The sequence below is a fragment of the Neocloeon triangulifer genome, unplaced genomic scaffold (genome assembly GCF_031216515.1).
Source record: "Neocloeon triangulifer isolate White Clay Creek 2 clone unplaced genomic scaffold, ASM3121651v1 ptg000012l, whole genome shotgun sequence".
Taxonomy (NCBI): Eukaryota; Metazoa; Arthropoda; class Insecta; order Ephemeroptera; family Baetidae; genus Neocloeon; species Neocloeon triangulifer.
In genome coordinates this window covers 3990541-4008944 of record NW_026775554.1, presented here as the reverse complement: position 1 = coordinate 4008944, position 18404 = coordinate 3990541, and the positions used below count along the sequence as shown (strand labels likewise).

Below are 18404 nucleotides of genomic sequence, written 5' to 3'. Positions count from 1 at the left end.
AAACCTGAAATTTCAAAATTCAAAAATTTTAACTTTTGAAGTGCTCTGATTTTTGCGTACCTAAGTTGAAAAAATCGCAACCCTTCAATTTCGCGGTGTTCACGCCCCTTTTTGATTGGTTCCAAGTATGCTGTTCTCTCATTGGTCTAGAGGACATTCCCTTCAAATTTCAACCAATCAGATGGTTGTATGGATTTATTTGCCAGCTGGATTTGTTTGTGTTAATCGACGCCGGTCCTAGGAAATTTTCTGGTAAAATTGCAGCATTAACTTCATTATTTTTATACTTCCATTCGCCAAAATCATAACTTCACAAAGTCTAGGCATCGATACATGTTTCAATCGAACCATTAAGCTATTTAGAAAAGGCTAAATCAACCAAAATAATGCAATTAATGCAAAGTCATGTCTTGCGCAAGATTAATTCTTGTCCCAACTTAATGAAACAATTTACAAGGTGCTTCAATTTACTTCCCCAGAGCAGAAATCTTTCTTATCAACCTGTGATAAAATTTAAGTCACATACATATACAAGCGTCTCTAGGCGCCTATTATTGCCTTACCAAGACATTACGTAAGTGAGCAATATTACGTTATGTACTTTTTAGATTTATCTAACATTTCTGTATCCTTTTTTTTTAATTTTGTACATTATAAAGTAATAATTATTGTTTTTTTGTAGCGCTCAAAGAAGAAAAGGCACTATGGCTGACCTGTCGCAATTTATTCTGCCAAACGACCAGCCTGTTGTTTCTCTTGATTGCGAAGAGGCTTTCAACGCCCTGACAGCCAAGGAGAAGAAGTATGCCCACTACCTGAGCCAGGCAGCCTGGACAGGAGGACTTGTTGTCTTTGTCCAGGTTAGCATCTTTTAAACTTCCATCTGGAACGGTACTGTAAAATTTCTATTTTTTAGACCTCTCCTGAGTCGCCTTTGATTTTTTCCCTGCTGCACAAATTGTTCCTCTCGCAGCCCATCAAAGAGTTGCAGAAAGTAGCCACAGAAGAGTGCAAGCTGACGGAAGATGAATTCAAGGCTGTTCTTGTGTACACTTGTGGTGTCTTGACCAATGCTGGGAACTACAAGGGCTTCGGAGACAGCAAATTAGTGCCTAATTTGAGTGCTGACAAATTTGAGAGCTTGATCCTGGCCAGTGCTGCCTTCAAAAAGGAGCCTGAAAAAATCAAGTTCTTGTGGGAAAAAATCAAGAAAAACATGTACTCCTTAGACACCAAGCAGAGAAGTCTCGGTCTTGGAGAAAAGGTTTTAATTGTTTCAAACTGTAACCAACTTTTCTTCAATCATGATTTTCCTCAGGGTGTCACCACATACTTTTCCAGCAACTGCACTATGGCAGATGCTGATCTGATTGGTGAGTTTATGAAGAAGAAAAACATCGAAGCCTACAATAACCGACTCTTCAAGACTGTTGAAAATGGTGTCACTACCTACGAGGTATTATTTTGCCGTTGTCAATATATAACGATTTTGACCAAAATTAGTAACTTACAGATCAGGATGGCGTCCAGCCTTGGGGGTGAGGAGCCAGGAATCACACATGCTGAGGAGGAGTTCCAGGGGTGCAAAATTAAAATAACCCGAGGTGATTACGGTGCTTTGATTGGAAAGGTTGCTGAACACCTGAAACTGGCCAAGGTTGAAAAGGAGTTCAAATCATATCTAAATACATTACATAAAAATTTTCAAAATTAGAGTGTTGCTGCCAATGATAATGAAATCCAAATGCTGGAAAATTACATCAAGAGCTTCACCACTGGTTCGTTGGATGCCCACAAAGATGGTTCGAGGTTTTGGATCAAGGACAAGGGGCCAGTTATTGAGACGTACCTTTCTTGTCCCTTCATTATCAAATTGAAAATAAAATTACTTTAGTTACATTGGTTTCATCGAGACGTACCGTGATCCAGCTGGAATGAGAGGAGAATTTGAGGGTTTTGTGGCCATGGTGAACAAAGAAATGTCAGCCAAGTTTGCGGAGCTTGTCGATAAAGCCGAAAAGTTCCTTCACCTTCTGCCATGGCCAAAGGACTACGAGAAGGACATCTTCTTGCGTCCAGACTTCACTTCCCTTGACGTTCTCACCTTTTCGGGAAGTGGCATTCCAGCTGGAATTAACATCCCGAACTGTAAGAAATACTTGAAACAAAAATAATCTCATAGATTTCCTTATTGTAATTTTAAAGACGATGAAATCCGCCAAAGTGAAGGTTTCAAAAATGTTTCCCTTGGAAATGTGATTCCTGCAAGCTATCAGGCAACTATCACTCCCTTCCTGTCTGAGAAGGATCAGGAGCTGCTTGCAAAATATCGTGTACCTGCATTTGAGGTTTTATTTAGCAAATTGTTTTTAAATACAAAATATTAAAATCCGATTTGTTCATGATAGGTCCAAGTTGGCCTACACGAGCTTTTGGGCCACGGTAGTGGCAAATTGCTTCGCAGGGAGGAGAATGGCAAATTCAACTTCCCTGCTGATTCTCTCATTGATCCAGTTACAGGCAGCAAGGTTTGTTTGTAAAACGTTATTTTCTTGCAAGAATCAAATCAATTTTATGCAAAATTAGGTCAGCAGCTGGTTTGAAGTGGGTGAGACTTACGACTCGAAGTTCACTACCATGGGATCGACCTATGAGGAATGCCGAGCTGAGTGTGTTGGCTTGTACCTGAGTCTCAACAAAGACGTTCTCGAGTAATAAACTAAGAACGGCATTATTATTTGTGTGATTCTATGTTATTTTGCCGCAGGATTTTTGGTCACAAAGGAGAAGTCGCTAATGAAGTCATGTATGTGAATTGGATGAGCTTGATCTGGAACGGAGTGGGAAAAGCCCTGGAAATGTACCAACCAGAAACTAAGTCTTGGCTGCAGGTATCATTTTAATTTTGTATGTATGTAGCAATTACTCAAATCTAAATCTCTAGGCTCACTCTCAAGCCAGGTATGTGATCATGCGGGTTCTGGTCGAAGCTGGCGAAGGTCTGGTGACCATCAAGGAAACTGATAATGGGACCAATCTGCTGCTCACTGTTGACAAAGATAAAATTGAAACTGTAGGCAGAAAAGCCATTGGCGACTTCCTCCAAAAACTTCAGGCAATTTTTATTAAATTTGTAATTGAAATAAGAATCAATTGAGCTTTTATTTTAGATTTACAAGGCTACTTGCAATGTGAAGGCAGCCAAGGAAATGTATGACAAGTATTCAGAGGTCAGCGAGAAAGGACCTTACCCTTGGGCTAAGTGGAGGCCCATTGTTCTGGCACACAAACAACCACGCAAAATGTTTGTCCAGGCAAACACGGTGCTCAATGGCAAGTTTTGAAGCTTAAAATAATTTGAAATTTACTAAATGGAACTAATTTTAAAGGTGAAGATGTGCTCTTGAAAAAGTATGATCCTTCACCTGAGGGTTTGATCACTTCATGGGTGGAAAGATTCCCTACTACTGAAGTTGACTGTCTGTTGGAGGAATTGTGGAAAAAGGATGCTGCTCATTTTTAGGGCATGAGCATTTTTATGTATTGCTGCATTTTTTTAATAAATAAATTGCAATTATGAAAAATAAATTTGATTAATTATTTACATTTGATCTAATTTTGTGATATTCATCTGCATAGGGAAATAATACTAATTTTGCAACTTTCACTTAACCTCGCCTCAAATTTCACTTTCTCTTAAAACCTAGAATGAGTCACTACAAAGAATAAAGCTGGGTTTTGCAAAATAAGATTTTTTTATTCACCAGCTATTAATTAGGAGTATTAAATTTTCACAATTTGAGCCCTCACACTATCAGGGAATGGCTTATCATCTGCTGGCTTAGCAATCTCCAGCCTAGCAAAGGTTCCTCCACTAACTCCTTTGGCCAGCCTCTCGGGATTTACAACCAACGAGTCATCTACGTTCTAAAAAAAATTTTTTTATCAATAAATATTATTTAATTAAGAAAGGGATAAATTTACCTTCACAAAGAATCGCAAGTCCGATGGAAGAACAAGCACATGTGGCTTGACTGGTAATTGTCCAAACTTCTCCCATGCCTCGAGGTGAATGTTAGCTTGGGGTGGGTACAGAGGGTAGAAGGAAGCCTGATGCAGAACGTGACTAGCTAGGCGACCCAATCTGTCTGTTCCTTGACTATACAAATAAATGAAATTATTTAAATTACAATGATCTATCTAATTGTATTCAGTAAAAAAGTACCTGGCAATTTCACAGGGACCAATGTGCTTCAAAATATCAGTTGAGGTGATTCCAACAATCACACCATCAACGTCAAGCAGGCATGGATCAGAGACAAATGTTACGTTGTTGGGTAAGTCTTTTTTGTCAGCAGGAGATATTGTGTAAGGTGGTGATGGGAAAATGGGAAGGTGATGTGCATCTCTGCTCGATGAAACCACAACTATTTGAGTGTGCGAGCTGAATGGTTATAATACATTTAGTGACTGAAAGAAAAACAAATTATAAAATTGTACTTAGATATTGGCTTAAGTGCATCAATCAGCAATCTCATGAAAAACAGCTCATATGAGTCGTCAATCACGGAGTCTTGCACATGCTGTTGAATGGAATCGACGAAAGGACCGCACAGAACAAGAAGATGAGGCTTATGCTCTTTAACGTACTGCATCAAGGCTTGCAGAGGCTCGTAAGTGAGGGAATCGGAATGAGTGTATGGGCCAGCAGCAACAACCATCTCCATAGGTCCTATTTTTAAATTTAAATCAAAATAAAAAAACAAATCAAATAGAGAACTTGCCAGTGGTAAAATCAAAAGTGATAGGCTTGTCTGGGAATTTGAGATCAACACTACTGAAAACTTTGGTCGGGACCAACTTGTCAGCAGCAGAGTGGGCTTTAATAGCAACCACTTGGCCAGAAAATAGGGCATAGTCCTCGAGTTTGTGCAGATTGAGGGAGACCTCGGCGTCTCTGTCAGCTGAGCCAGTGATGACAACGGAATTAGATGTTAATTTCAAATCATCAGCATTGCAGCCGATCCTTCCAACAAAAGTTGTTTCTTCCTGCAGATTGAATATTTAAGAATTGGTTTTCTCTTGAGTTACATTTTGATTTTTACAACTTGTTGCTCTTCCATGAGGGAAAATTCAGGTAGGTCATTCTGCTTGCGTAGCTGTTCTCCCAAGAAGTCCACGCGGTCAGCCAGAATGGCTTTAGTCAGGTGGATAGGTTCGTACATAAACTTGTAATTGCTGGCGAGGACACCACTGCCGGTTGCCATTGACTCGATTGTGACGCGGTTCTCATTACCTGACTTCCATGAGGCTCCATTTGTGCTGCCAAATTCAAAGGCCACTTTGCCGGAGGTGGCTGAGGCTGCCTTTTTCCCAGACGGAGAAAATCTGGCCAGAAATAAAAAATACTCTTTAAAAATTTCCATTTGGTTGAACTTGCTATTCAGTGATTCTATATGCATAAACAAAAGTTATCTTTTATGAGATCCCTTCAACTTACATTGCAGGCGAGTAGCTTGCCGGGGAAAAGTCCGCAAGGGACGAGTCATGTTCCGAAGCAATACGACTCACAGGTTTGGCCTGCAGAAATAAAATGCACAAAGTAAAATGAATGAGTTAGCAATCCAAATCTATAGTTAAATGAAAAAAATAAATAAAAAGGAAAAAATTTCATACGCTATTGATAAAATATTCCAGAGGCGCTGATTGAAAAGAAATCTCATGGCAGAAGTTTTCTTAAAAATAGAGAGTAATTTCTGACAATTGCTCCAGAGTCTCCAGACATATTATTGTTCTTTATAATATCAGACCAAGACAATAATAAAAGGTCAATTAGACATGTTATGAAGAAACCATAAATATATACGGGGAGCTCCACAAATTAAATATTTTAATTAAAATCAAAGTGAAATATTTAATCACATTTATTTAATCAAAACACGCGTTATTATTTAGGACATAAAAAGCAACAAGAGACTAAATATGCAACAACTTTTTGATTTTTCCACCTTTTCAACCTTAGACAAAAAAATATAATTTTGACACTAAATTTATTTTCAAATCTGTACATGCTATCATATTTATATGATGACTAAATAAACAGCAAAATAATCAGTTAAAAAATAACCATCTAATTTGGTTAAATGAAAATACACAAAAAAAGCAAATACAATCAATAAAATAATATACAATTTGTAGATACTTATAATTTACAACAAATTGAATGTCAGTCAAGCAAAATAAAAGTGAAAACATAATCTCACACTGAAGTCAAAAGAGCCACGGTCGGCCACTATTGATGAGTATGGATCTAGTCATGGGGCAAAGCTCAGCACGCACTAGACCCGTACCCATCCATAGGAAACAACCTGCCCGTCTGCATTTTTCGGAGGTGTATCATACAAAAATGAAGGTGGCGCGCAGGAAGCAGCAAAAAACTTCACCGAAAGGAACAATCTTCTTTCCTGGAGTCTGGCCGGCTAATTGGTGCGGTAGTTCCTTCAAGGCCAGCCAATGATGAGTGTAGATCTAGTCACATACATTAATGGTTCGTGTGCTCTAGACCACCACTCACCACTGGACAGCCCGGACACGTGGCAACAGCGCCGGGGCTCAACGAAGCAGACCAACAATGCAGCTCCACTGCCTTGATGCATGACATGGCATTGACACTTCTCAGTGCCGCCGTGACCCCTAATCAAGCAAAGAAAAAAAAAAGACTATGGAGAGCGCGCGTCACACCAAGTCCGACCCACAGACAGAATATTTCGCACGTTTTACATTATTCATGTGAATAACTTACATCTCATTTTATACAGCCAGCAGAATTATTAGTAATTTTATAGTCAAATAAAAATTAAAAATTCCTAATTAACAAATGGAAAATATTTCCTTAACTAGTTTTTTTTTTTAATCCGACCATGGAGGAGTTTGGAGAGAAACCAGCGAGCCGATCGCAAGATAATTGAAGTGAAAGTTCTCCGATAGTTTTATTTCGCTCATGCAATAAGACTCTCTCACAACGGGGAAATACTGCGAGGAAAATAAGAAAGTGCCTCGAGCTGCTGTGAATTGGCGCCAAAGCAACAGGTAGACTAGCCATGCACCCCAAACCCCAGCGCTTGGGGGAGGGAAGCTGCACAGATTTCGCTTCACCCCCTACGGAAGCGAACAAACAATAAATGAAAAACGGTCAAACTTGCAGGTTTGAAAGTATAAAGAATTATCAAAATTAGAATGTTAAGATTTTAAATCAAAATTAGGAATATAAACGATCAGAACACATATAAGCAGTTTTAAATTGCGATGGATTCGTTCTGAAAAAATTACGTCCCAGATAAATTAAATAATATTTTAAATTTCGAATTGGAAGTGAAAAGCAAATCAAGGCAGAAAAGAGAAACTGCTTGAGAATTCTCACCAGCGGCGCGGGTCGAGTGAAATTGGCGGTGTTGCACGGGCGGCGCGCTCACTTTCACTGCGGCCGGTCGCGGAATAAATTCGCAGCAGCGGCAGACAAGACAAAGCCGGCGAAGAGAAATAATTTTGGGCGAAAACTCCAGCATCTCTCCGTGCGGCGGAAGAGATTTGGACGCTGGCTTTGTGGTGGCTGTGGTGCGGCTTCAACGGCAGCGTCACTTCGTGGCCTTGAGAAAGAAAAATCCCTTCTTCTCAGGCAGGCGGCAGCGCAGGTAAAGAGAAAGGAGAGTGGACGGATACCTGAGGCAGGTCGAGCCACCTCCCCTCCCTCCCTTGCTCCCCGATCGACCGACCAATCTATCCTCTCCCGCCCCCACAAGCGAGCGAGCAAGTCTCTCACGAGCAAGACAAAAAATCACATTTTTTCCACACAGGTATGCTTTGGCGAAAAGAAGGAAGGTTGGTATCCCAACATGAGATGCATTGGGTTCCCACCGAAACGTGGCAACCGCGCCTGTTATATTCCAATTTTCTTTGTAATGCTCCCCTCTTTTTTCAGAAGTATTATTATTCCTGTTGCCGCGCTGCTCTCTCGCTTCTTGAGATTTCTTTTCAATGCGCACGGCCGGCTATTAAAAATAAAATGGAAAAAAAATACACGAGAGCCAACTGCTTCCGAAGTGAAAGAGCGTGCACTGTGTATATACAGGGAGAAGAGAGAAGTGCACATGCAAAAAGAAAAATTGACTTGAATAACATCATGGTAGCGCTCTACTCACCCTCTGTGGTGTCACATATCCCGATGGGATGCTAGAGCTTCTGAGAAAATGAGAGTTGAGGAAACTTTTCAACAATGGATCAAAAATTTTGTTTTGAAAAAATATATATATTAAAACAAGAAATCTCATAAAAAAATTTTCCTTTGAATATAATAATCATAAAAAATTTGAGCTTATCAAATTATTTAAATCACTGCTACTATTATTTGAAAAGGATACAAATTTGTTTTTGGTGTGTTTTTTGGTTTCTGGATAATCCTGTTTTTGGCTTTATTCCTCTCCTTTTCCATCTCGGCCACCATACGGGCCAAAATGTCTTCGTCCAGCTTGTTGTGCCACCCTAAATGGGACGCACTGAAAGCCACCCATTGCTCAGCTAATTCCTCTTCGGTCAACTCGAAGTCGTCGCAAATATCAAGGCCTACAAATGAGACCGGAAAATTTGCAATTAGTTATGCAACTTTCAATAAAACTTTCGTAAATTGAAGCACGAAACACGTGGAATTTGAAAATTTTTATATAAACCTGAAATTGCCAAATTAAACTCAATAGAGGTGGATCAAAATACGCAAGTTAGGCAGTTTTTCAACTCGCAAAGGCCGAGTTTTGAAAACCCAAGCGACCTCGTGTAAGCGCAACAAGTTGTCGGAGCGTCAGTGACCGCATCGCGACGAGTTCGCGCGTCCCCCGAAAAGAACCGGCAAAATGAGATAAAAACTTCAACTCACACTTAGACAGAGTGCCGTCCGACAGTTTGGAGACGCCGACATTCTCGAATTCGGCCGCAATAGCGTCTTTCTTCACCATCTTGCCAGGCGAATGAGAAAAACCGCGAAAACGCACCCGGTGAAAAAGGTGACACGTGACCTTGACGTATCACGGAGCTAGTTGCCGTAGTTGTCCGTCGGCAAAAACCGCGTGCAGCTTCCTAGAGAGATGCGAATAGATCAAATAATTAACGGAGAAACTTGAACTTACAGGAAAAGGTGCCTGCGAATTTTCCAGGGTGCTACATGCCGCAGAATTCAACAGTAAGCCCGGCTGCTGCAGAGTGAGTGTGTGTAATGGCGTCTGCGCGACCAACAAGTTATCAAACTCGTCGAAACTCGACAAAAGGGCGCTGTAGTCGCGCGATCGCAGCGCCATCCCTTTCAAAATCGGCCCGCGAATCTGTGGGACGGAAGGATGTTTCGGAAATTTGTGGCTTTTCAATCTTTGAAACAGTGATTAGGCACAGAGATGACTTCAGTCATAAGTCACAGGCCACGAGACTGCCTCGGCTGCAGATTAGTTTCAGGAGGAGGACTTTTGGGTGCAGGAATTTACGTAGCGTACCAAAGTAGACGAGCCAACAATCTCCCTTTCAAAGTAGCTATGAACACATTTGCATTAGGTGCGCATATCCAATTCCAGGTTGTTTTTCTTAAAAATATGATTTTTAAATTTTTTAGGAGCCGCTGGAATTGGATTAGCCCGACTGTTTAATCTACCACCCTTTGATCATCTTAGTGATAGAGCTGATGAAATTCCAACCAAAACATAATAAGCCATGTCGAGGTGCTTCGTGGTGTTTATTTTGTACCTAATATAAAATAAATTTGTGCAAATAGTGCATCTGCTATATAAAACTGTAATAAGCTTACAAAGAATTAAAATACAAATTTTATTGAAATGTTTCGGGCGCATTTACTTCTGTTTACAAAATAGATTTTACAGTGTTTTTACACTTGTACAAAATTGGAGCATAATATATTCTTTATTAACAAACTAAAATTTAAGCATTAAATGACTTTTCTTTAGAAGAATTTTGTCTTATAGCAAGCTTGAGAATTCATGTAAATCTTAGATGCCAACACGTCCAATGGCAGTATCAGTCCTCGGATCAGCAGTAATTCCTTGCAAAGCTACAATAGTCTCATTAACGTTGGTTTGTAGCTGACGAAGATCCTGGAGGTAAAGCAACCTCAAAACACGAATTGCGTGTCTGACCGAGGGATCGCCCGATTCCTCCAGCCCACTGTCAGCTTCCTCAAGAGGAAACTCCACACCCTAGGGGCAGAATAAAATTAAAATCAAATTGTGTTTGGTAAAAAAAAAATATTACTGTAATGACAACTGTTTCTGGTTTGGCAATGGCTTCGGGATTCAATCTAGTGACAACCAACTTGCTAATTGCTTTGAGGGTAACCAGATGGTCGGGGTGTGGTGTCACGTTTAGCATTTTTGCCAGCCGAAACACACCTGCTTTAAAATCATCACTTTGGACTGTAAAATTATGTAATTTAAAAATAAATTTCCAAAAGTAGGGTTAATAATTACCATCTATCCATTCAAGAGGTGTTGAGGGTGGTGTGGATGCAGCTTCTTTCTTCACGTCCTTGTATCTTCCAACTGAAAATAATTTTAGGTTTTAATTTATAAATCAGTATAGAAGAAATTTTTGTACCTTCATCAGTATACTCAAGACGAACGGCATAAGAGAGAAGCCAGTCGACTTCTTCTTTCCTTTTGTTTGAGCTTATGGGACATCCTAAGTCGTTCCTGTACTTCTCAAAGCCTTTGTTCCAATCTGGAGACTCCGTTTTCCTCAAGAGGTCTCGATCTTCAATTTTGTAGTGCCTGATTTTTTGCTCCTCCAGCCAGAGGACCAGATTTCTGAATTGATTGTCATCTGAAAGTTAACATTCGAATCAAATCATTTAATTTTTTTTCCGACTGTAAATACAATTATGTACAATAGATTAAAAACAATGAAGGCTGAAAACTATAACGTGGAACTCAAAAAGAAGCGCCGGCATTTTAAATTATAATGATGAATTAAGCTGTTCTGAAAATCAATTCACCTTCACAATCAAATGGAGATTCCGATTGGAATTCCAGAGCCTTCAACTTTCTTTTGAACATTTTGATGAATTTAACTAGGTTAGAGATCAGTAAGCAGAGAGATTTTTAAAACTAGAACGTTTCGAACTTCTAGTTTGGCTTTGCCGGTATGATTTTTAAGTCGAATCTGACAACACTATTTTCCTATTATTTGCAGCAAATGCACTGAATTCAGCGTGTCGTCAACACGTCTATTTCATTCGTCCTGAAGGGGGTGTGTCGCGTATTGTTGAGGGTAGAGGGAAATTCAAACTTCAAAGACTGCCGCAAGATCAAATTTTGTATGTATCAATAATTAATTGATTTAACTTTCATATTACAAAAACGTTTGAAAAAAATAAGCCAAAAGCAATGGTATATAAAATAAAAAAGCAAAATAAATTTACTTTTCGAAGGTTCCAGCCAAAGAGGACGACGCGACCACATTCGAGGAAAATTTACTGCGCAAATAGAAGAGAAAAAGGATAACAGGGAAGCGAGCAGGATCAATATTCTCCCAAAATAATCCACAATTTAGATTGCTCTCGAAATTTTGAGTTATTAATATCTTCTGGAAGTCTAATATAAATTATAATACTTTATTTCATTTAATATTTGCGTTTAAATTATTCTGAAACTATAAAACGGAGAAGACTTTTTTAATGGCTAAGAAGAAACATTGAGTAAATCGAGTAAATACCAAAAGAAATGCAAAACAGATTTACCATTTTGCATAAAATATCTTTTTCTTTAATAGTAAAAAAAAAAACACTAAAATTACTAATTTATTATTATTATAATATCGTTAAATTTAATATCGTTGCCTAGCTTTCTTTTGTAAAAAAAAACAATGTTAATCAAGTAAAAATTTTATGAAGAAAAATTTAGTAATAATCTGCTATATAGATAAAATTACATTTTAAGTTTTAAAACTTATGTATTATGACGTAGCATTAATATGTATTTTTATCATTTTTTATTACGTTTCATTTAAAGTTAAAAATTAAATTAGCTAAATAGTATTATACATTTTTGGCAACGTTCTTTTAATTTTTATATTTAAATACGAAAAATAATAGTGAACCTACAAATTGTGTGTACAAAAAAAATGTGTAATAATTAAGTACAGGATTTTTCTCCGGTTTTTAAAAAAGGCCGCTTTTTCTTAAAATGGTCTGAAAAATTCAGCAGAGGCTAAAATTGTGAAAATTAAATTTCTATGCTTGAAAGCTGTTTGAAATTTTCAATAAAACAACACTTACCCTCTAAAAACAGTTTCAAAGTGCGAAAAAAATAATTCCCATTGTTTTCAATCACTTCGGCTGATTTCCGTACGGTGGCCAGCCTGTCCCCATGTTACCTTGAAAAAAATAACCAAAACAGATTGGAATGGCGATGTGTCAAAGTGAACAATATCATGAATGAAATCTCCTACGATATAGAATCTTCGCTGATGAATAGTCGCAGAATACGCAAGGTGAGGCATCTTTTGCACGTTCCGTCGAAAATCACGGCGGAAAGTGAACCCGGTTCCCGTGGGAAAAGCTCCAAAATTTAGGTCGCAGTACCAGGAGCTACCGGAATGTTCTTTCCAGAAAATGCCACGCCCCCTCTATTTTGTTTACGCACCGTCACGTAATTTAGTAAATTTTTGCAATTTTTCCGCTTTCCCAGTCGTCGCATCATGTAGGACGATAGCTGGGTGAATTGCCCTTTTGATTCAAAGCGGCCCGAAATTCGGGGGGACCGCCCATCTTCTAGAACAATCTCTGAAAATTTCTCCCCCATCACGCAGTCTCGCGAGGGTCGACCGTCGTGTCTCCTCTCACTGACTCACTTTGGATGTCAGTCTTGTCTGAGAGTTTGTGCGTAGCAGACGTGGATTTGGTTTTCGCAAGAATCGCAGGATAATAGTGCACATTGCAAAGTTTCCATCATGTAAGAACCGAATTTGTGTGACTGGGAGACAATTTTCTCTTTCCTTAAAATTATTTTTTTTTAAATAAACACAATTTATTACGTAATTTCAGGAGGATGCCGATTCAGGCGCCGCAGTGGACTGAATTCCTCACCTGCCCCGTGTGCTGCAATGAGTTTGACCCTGCAGCCAGGGGCCCCATCAGTCTGGGGTGTGGGCACACCGTTTGCAGGTCGTGCCTCTTCACCCTGCACAGAAAACAGTGCCCCTTCGACCAGGTAAATAAATATACTCTTTAACCAGTAAAGAAATTGCGTAGCTAAGGTAAAAACCGGAATCAATATTTTGTTTGGAAGTATCTAGACGGAAGTTTGTTTTGTTAAACCAAATTTATTTTATTTTTCCAGTACAACATAAGTTCGGAGTTGGAGAATCTGCCCATCAATCATGCAATTCTCCAACTGCTTGGGGCTCCTTTACCTGACAATGATTTCAATGGAAATGTTAAACACCTCAATTCTGAAGACCTCGGTTGCTACAGAAGAGCAAAAAAATGCATCGAGGACATGGCCCTCTATCTGAAGCCCTTCCCAGGTAAGAACAAGTTTTTGGAGCCATATTGTTGAGCCACAGTTGTCAACATCAAAAAAGGCTAACCTGATGACTCACGAATTTCGTCACAATTTGTAATTTTTGCAACGTTTCCCACTGCAAAGAAATATTTTGTATTATTTTCCTGCTCTTATCAGTTCTTGTTGTTTTTTTCTTAAAGGAGGCACAACAAATGCGCTGTCGCGACCCATGCAGAAAAAGTTGGTCACTTTGATAAACTGCCAGCTTCTTGAAGAAGAGGGTCGAACCAGAGCAATGCGTGCAGCCCGCTCCTTGGGAGAGAGGTCGGTCACAGAATTGATTCTGCATCATCAAAACCCTCAGCAGTTGTCGGCCAATCTATGGGCAGCAGTAAGAGCTAGAGGATGTCAGTTCCTTGGACCAGGTACTTTAATTTTTGTATTAAATATTATCTTTGCCTCACATTTTTTGTTAACATGGTTGGTTAATTTTTAAATTTTTACTTTTTATTAAAAAATACCAATCTTCACAAAATTAATTGGGCTTCTTGTATTTGTTTTATGTTTAAATTGATATTTTTTATTTTCAATGAAGTATTTTTTAATACTAATCTCTTTCCATTCAGCCATGCAAGAAGAGGTCCTTCGATTGGTCTTGTTGGCGCTAGAGGACGGCTCGGCACTTTCCAGGAAAGTTCTGGTGATGTTTGTAGTTCAGCGCCTTGAGCCTCACTTCCCACAGGCCTCTAAAACAAGCATCGGCCATGTTGTCCAGCTTCTCTATCGAGCGTCTTGTTTCAAAGTATTTGCATAATTTAATGTATTAATTTGTTTACTGATTTCTTTCTATCTTTTGTTAGGTGTCAAAGCGCGAGGGTGATTCGTCACTTATGCAATTGAAGGAAGAGTTTCGTAATTATGAAGCACTGCGTCGGGAGCATGATGCGCAAATTGTGCAGATCGCCACTGAGGCAGGTCTGCGAATTGCCCCCGACCAGTGGTCGTCGCTCCTTTATGGTGACGCAGCCCACAAATCGCACATGCAGAGCATCATGGACAAGCTGCAGACGCCCCAATCCTTCTCTCAATCTGTCCAAGAGCTCATGATTGCCCTTCAAAGGACTGGAGACCCGGGAGGACTTCTCGGAGGGTTGAGGAACAGCTTGGAACTACTAGCTGCTATTGATCCCTGCTGCAATCCCACAGGTTAAAATAATGCCATTTTTCTATATTTTTTATATTAATACCTTTTTTAAAGATATTAAGCAATGAGCAATTAATAATTAATCTAAAGCTGTAGTTACAGTTATTAAATTTAATGAATATCCTAAAATTATGGTGCCTCAAAAATCAATTTTTAATAACTTCAGGGTATTTGTTTACTCCTTTCTGAATTTTGCTCAGTATTTGCATTCTATTCTTGGTACTATCTTATGTTGTTTTCTATCTGGGGCGTGTAAATACAAATACTCTCTCCAGAGAGTTCCACCCTCTATCAAAGTCCAATCCCTCCTTTTCTAACTTTATTCCTTCTGGAACAGAAACTACCGGAGCGCCCACATGGCTCGAGCTGGCAGGTGCTCTAGAGGCTGCTCGCACAGTTGGCGCAGGTCTCGTCAGGTTCCTTGCTCAGCATGGGGGCATGACTCGCAAACCTAGCGACGGCTCCATGGGTATGAACGTTGGCTCCAGATACAAGGTCAGCATGTGCCGTGACCTTGTCACAAGAGGTGTGTGCCCTCGCACCATAAACTGCACTTTTGCTCACTCGGAAGAAGAGCTAGAAAGGTATACAAAATGAAATGTTACTTGTAGCAGCTTATTTATTTAATACTTGGAAACAGGTATAGGGCCAAAAATCGCAAATCTTCTCCCCGAGCGGCTGGACATAAGATGGACGGCCTCAAGGAGAAAGGACTGTATCAATCCCCTGAAAATCACATTTTCTCTCCCAACTCTGCAAGAGATGGTGAGTTATTTTAAAATTTAATTTTAAATTTTAGAATATAATATAAGTAAATCCCAAACAAAATAAAAAGTTAACAATAAGATACAAATTGGTTTAAATTTCAAAAATCTGTTTCTCTCCGCAGGTTTCATGCCTATGCCTGGTGTTGGGTCCTCTCTGGGCATTGCAGTTCCGCGCTCCACGGTGGAATGTGGCCCATACAGTTCCACTTACCCCCCGGGCCCACAGCAGCAGTTTCAGCCAAGTGGCCAGGCCTACCAGCCGGCCTCCTCTAAGTACCCTGTAGACTTCAGCAGCACAAGTAGCGTTTTTGGCGGCACAGCCGGCCAGATGTACACCCAAGGGCAGACTGACTTTTTACAGAGAAGTCCCATGCTGGGTGATGTAGCTCCACTCGACATTCACTACAGACATTATGTTCCCAGATCGGATACTAGGAGCAAGGTTGGTTATTAAAAAAAATGATTTTTATTTTATAAATATAATCTATATTTGATTTCCCACTTCCTGTTTAGTTGGCTTCTTTGAAACAAAGGCGTCATGAAATTCTTTCTCAGATTGAGAAAATGGTCGGTCATGATAATTCTGACGCCCCTAGCCCCTCTTTGGTATATTTAAAGTGATGCTTTTTGCTGAACGTCTGACTTATAATATCTTTGGATCTATCGCAGATGCCGCTCTCAGCTCAGACTAATTCTGAATTGACTGCTTTTTCTATTTGGGCCAACAACAAGACTGGACAGGATTACCGAGACAGTGTTAATCGTTACGGCCCCATTTCTCCCAGCATCCACCGCCCTCTGCAAAGCACGACATCTCTTGTGGATGTGAAACGTGGCAACCAATGGTATTATCAGCAGCCACAAGGTAAGACTATTCTTACATAATAACAATGCAAATTTAACTAATGATTTATTAAAAAAATTATAGAAGGAGTTGTTGGTGGCATTCAGCGTCAATCCATTTCTCCGGAGAATCAAATGATGCCCAACTATATTGACCCTCTCTCCATTATGCTGCAAACTCCCAGTCCTGAGCAACACACTCCTGTGAAATCTGGCTTCATCGACAATCCGAGAAAAATGCAGGAGCAAATACGATCATTGGAGAAGAAGATCAACGATCTGAGATTTGCCTACGGGAATGAGGAAGGCGAACGCCTGGCTCAGGAACTGCGGCAAATCGAACATAGCATCATCCAGCAGGAGCAAGAATTGAAAATGGTACAATATAAACAAAAGTTGCTAAATTTCTTCTAACCTTTCTCATTTGCAGAAGGAGGAGGAAGACAGCTATGAGCGTCATTTGGTTGATGACATGCGGGAGTTTGCTCTCCGTTGGGAGTCTGAACTAGAACAAGAGGAAAAACGTTGGAGCAGCGAGGAAGAACACTCTGCAGGACGACCTTAACGGTAGTTTTTGGATAGTTTTTAATCTTTATCCACTGCATTGCTTACCCAAACATTTTTTTATCGTTGCCAATTTTTTTATTTGTCCTTAACAATACGTCAAAGTTGACTGTGGCAACAAAAGTAAATCAGGTCAATTAAATTTTTTGATGCTGACGTAGGCGATCGCCTGTTTTTGCGCTGTTCTTTTTGAAACCACTGTCGAATCAGTCATATAGATAGGTGTATATTTGTGCACATACACACCACTAAACTTGAAATGCGTACATACATTGATACTTAAGATGGTGTAGATTAATAATTTTTGGGCACGGCAAGCCCTCTTGCCCTTCCCTATTATCTGCTTAGCTAATAGCATGTTTATAATTATTAATGTTGGTTATTGTTGTAAATATCAAGCATTATCCCCTAAGCCTAAGTGTTAAAACATGATTTATCACTCCTAGAAGCGTGACAAGCTTCCTCACTTTATTTTTATTTTAAATTCTGCTTAATTTATTCAGTGATCACATTGTGCTGTGTATTTTCAAAAAATTATTATGTGTGTATATGAACACTGGTTACAGAGTCATCTCATCATATAGCTTCTAAAAGCTGATTTTCACACTGCTTTTTCTTTTCCTCCAGACGGGTGCAAATCATTTTGAAAATGGAACAGCTATCAGCCATCTATTTTTGAAAGTTATTTTTATACTGTCAAGAAAAAAAGAACTTTTGCAGAATTTTATAAATTTGCAGAACAAGAACAAATAAGTCATAATCATCAATGGAAAAGTAGTTTAACTTGCTGCATTAATATTTTACTTAACCAAAACTGAATCAAAATTCGAAATTTATGTCAACGCAATAAAGTAATGATCAGTGGCTTGGTACCCGTTAGCCTTATCTCTGTTAATTTGCAACTTACTGTGCATAGATGGCTGAGGCTCTTTACGATTAGCCGAAAAAGTTAGCGACATTACTAAATGATAGCGAGTAATATTTTACTACATAGGAGAGTAATGTGGTTTCATTTTGAGACTGTATTCTACACTAAATGAAGAATAAAAACACTGTTAGACTGAAGCCTATTCAAATTGAATGTACGGTAAAATGGGACATATAATTTGTACATGCTGTAAAAACACAATGTGTGACACTCAATATTGTTTTATTTAAATTATTATTTCAACTTTTTGTTTCACTGAAAACTACTCTTAAAAATGCCGATGATTGATAATGATGATTGTACTTTGAAAATAAGATGAAACTTATCTGCAAGACTCATTAATTCTTCTTTAATTTTTTTACTGAAACTTTGAGAAAGCATGTTGCGCATGTTTATCGAGATGAGAATTGTATCGATTATATTAATCTATATTTAAATGTGTATTATTCTACGGTGGAATCAAGCAGAATTATCATGTAATTTAATAAATCTGTTTTTATTTATTAAATAAAATATAATTCTTTTTTTACTTCAATCATAACCAGCAA

General features: G+C 39.0%; 4 protein-coding genes across 8 annotated transcripts; 2 read left to right on the top strand and 2 right to left on the bottom strand.

Annotated features, from left to right (window-relative positions):
* Positions 1 to 98: 98 nt before the first annotated feature.
* LOC132198128 (dipeptidyl peptidase 3) lies at positions 99 to 3588 on the top strand. Of its 3 annotated transcripts, XM_059621936.1 has the most exons (15): positions 236 to 252; positions 480 to 574; positions 683 to 860; positions 917 to 1264; positions 1319 to 1456; positions 1514 to 1657; positions 1715 to 1845; positions 1895 to 2148; positions 2206 to 2348; positions 2409 to 2528; positions 2587 to 2711; positions 2768 to 2891; positions 2945 to 3115; positions 3171 to 3333; positions 3390 to 3588. In XM_059621936.1, exons 3-15 carry the CDS (start codon positions 705 to 707, stop codon positions 3521 to 3523), a joined length of 2151 nt encoding a protein of 716 aa, XP_059477919.1. In that variant the 5' UTR covers positions 236 to 252; positions 480 to 574; positions 683 to 704; the 3' UTR covers positions 3524 to 3588. The 3 variants fall into 3 exon arrangements, with proteins under 3 accessions (XP_059477918.1, XP_059477919.1, XP_059477917.1); XM_059621935.1 differs by lacking the exon at positions 480 to 574 and having other exon boundaries at positions 99 to 252; XM_059621934.1 differs by lacking the exon at positions 236 to 252 and having other exon boundaries at positions 267 to 574.
* A 148-nt stretch (positions 3589 to 3736) lies between these two features.
* On the bottom strand, positions 3737 to 9304 carry LOC132198130 (DNA polymerase alpha subunit B). Of its 2 annotated transcripts, none has more exons than XM_059621938.1 (11): positions 9177 to 9304; positions 8927 to 9126; positions 8418 to 8619; positions 8199 to 8238; positions 5501 to 5580; positions 5106 to 5388; positions 4785 to 5049; positions 4501 to 4732; positions 4226 to 4444; positions 3985 to 4159; positions 3737 to 3927 (listed from the first exon to the last, which is right to left on the bottom strand). In XM_059621938.1, exons 2-11 carry the CDS (start codon positions 9003 to 9005, stop codon positions 3784 to 3786), a joined length of 1719 nt encoding a protein of 572 aa, XP_059477921.1. In that variant the 5' UTR covers positions 9006 to 9126; positions 9177 to 9304; the 3' UTR covers positions 3737 to 3783. The 2 variants fall into 2 exon arrangements, with proteins under 2 accessions (XP_059477921.1, XP_059477922.1); XM_059621939.1 differs by having other exon boundaries at positions 5109 to 5388.
* A 470-nt stretch (positions 9305 to 9774) lies between these two features.
* LOC132198141 (RNA transcription, translation and transport factor protein) lies at positions 9775 to 11294 on the bottom strand. Its single transcript, XM_059621962.1, has 5 exons — positions 11042 to 11294; positions 10645 to 10869; positions 10518 to 10589; positions 10303 to 10463; positions 9775 to 10247 (listed from the first exon to the last, which is right to left on the bottom strand). The coding sequence occupies exons 1-5, from the start codon at positions 11100 to 11102 to the stop codon at positions 10041 to 10043; spliced, it is 726 nt and encodes a 241-aa protein (XP_059477945.1). The 5' UTR covers positions 11103 to 11294; the 3' UTR covers positions 9775 to 10040.
* Positions 11295 to 12404: 1110 nt separating this feature from the next.
* Positions 12405 to 18374, top strand: LOC132198127 (roquin-2). Of its 2 annotated transcripts, none has more exons than XM_059621933.1 (13): positions 12405 to 12537; positions 13091 to 13256; positions 13386 to 13572; positions 13751 to 13975; positions 14177 to 14352; positions 14411 to 14756; positions 15092 to 15338; positions 15395 to 15519; positions 15644 to 15963; positions 16035 to 16127; positions 16191 to 16386; positions 16450 to 16742; positions 16795 to 18374. In XM_059621933.1, exons 2-13 carry the CDS (start codon positions 13095 to 13097, stop codon positions 16927 to 16929), a joined length of 2505 nt encoding a protein of 834 aa, XP_059477916.1. In that variant the 5' UTR covers positions 12405 to 12537; positions 13091 to 13094; the 3' UTR covers positions 16930 to 18374. The 2 variants fall into 2 exon arrangements, with proteins under 2 accessions (XP_059477916.1, XP_059477915.1); XM_059621932.1 differs by lacking the exon at positions 12405 to 12537 and adding an exon at positions 12686 to 12998.
* The last annotated feature ends 30 nt before the right edge of the window (positions 18375 to 18404 follow it).

Excerpts from the sequence above, each read along its gene's own strand:
- LOC132198128 (XM_059621934.1), top strand. The coding sequence starts at position 387 with ATGCAATTAATGCAAAGTCATGTCTTGCGCAAGATTAATTCTTGTCCC. Across the intron at positions 1,846-1,894 it reads AAGGGGCCAGTTATTGAGAC|TTACATTGGTTTCATCGAGA; the intron begins GTACCTTTCTTG and ends AAATTACTTTAG. Across the intron at positions 2,712-2,767 it reads CTCAACAAAGACGTTCTCGA|GATTTTTGGTCACAAAGGAG; the intron begins GTAATAAACTAA and ends ATTTTGCCGCAG.
- LOC132198141 (XM_059621962.1), bottom strand. The coding sequence starts at position 11,102 with ATGTTCAAAAGAAAGTTGAAGGCTCTGGAATTCCAATCGGAATCTCCA. Across the intron at positions 10,870-11,041 it reads ATCTCCATTTGATTGTGAAG|ATGACAATCAATTCAGAAAT; the intron begins GTGAATTGATTT and ends GTTAACTTTCAG. Across the intron at positions 10,248-10,302 it reads CAGAAACAGTTGTCATTACA|GGTGTGGAGTTTCCTCTTGA; the intron begins GTAATATTTTTT and ends TTCTGCCCCTAG.
- LOC132198127 (XM_059621932.1), top strand. Across the intron at positions 13,257-13,385 it reads AACAGTGCCCCTTCGACCAG|TACAACATAAGTTCGGAGTT; the intron begins GTAAATAAATAT and ends TTATTTTTCCAG. Across the intron at positions 16,387-16,449 it reads GTATTATCAGCAGCCACAAG|AAGGAGTTGTTGGTGGCATT; the intron begins GTAAGACTATTC and ends AAAAAATTATAG.
- LOC132198130 (XM_059621938.1), bottom strand. The coding sequence starts at position 9,005 with ATGGTGAAGAAAGACGCTATTGCGGCCGAATTCGAGAATGTCGGCGTC. Across the intron at positions 5,581-8,198 it reads GATATGTGACACCACAGAGG|GCCAAACCTGTGAGTCGTAT; the intron begins GTGAGTAGAGCG and ends TTATTTCTGCAG. Across the intron at positions 4,160-4,225 it reads GGTCCCTGTGAAATTGCCAG|TCAAGGAACAGACAGATTGG; the intron begins GTACTTTTTTAC and ends TTATTTGTATAG.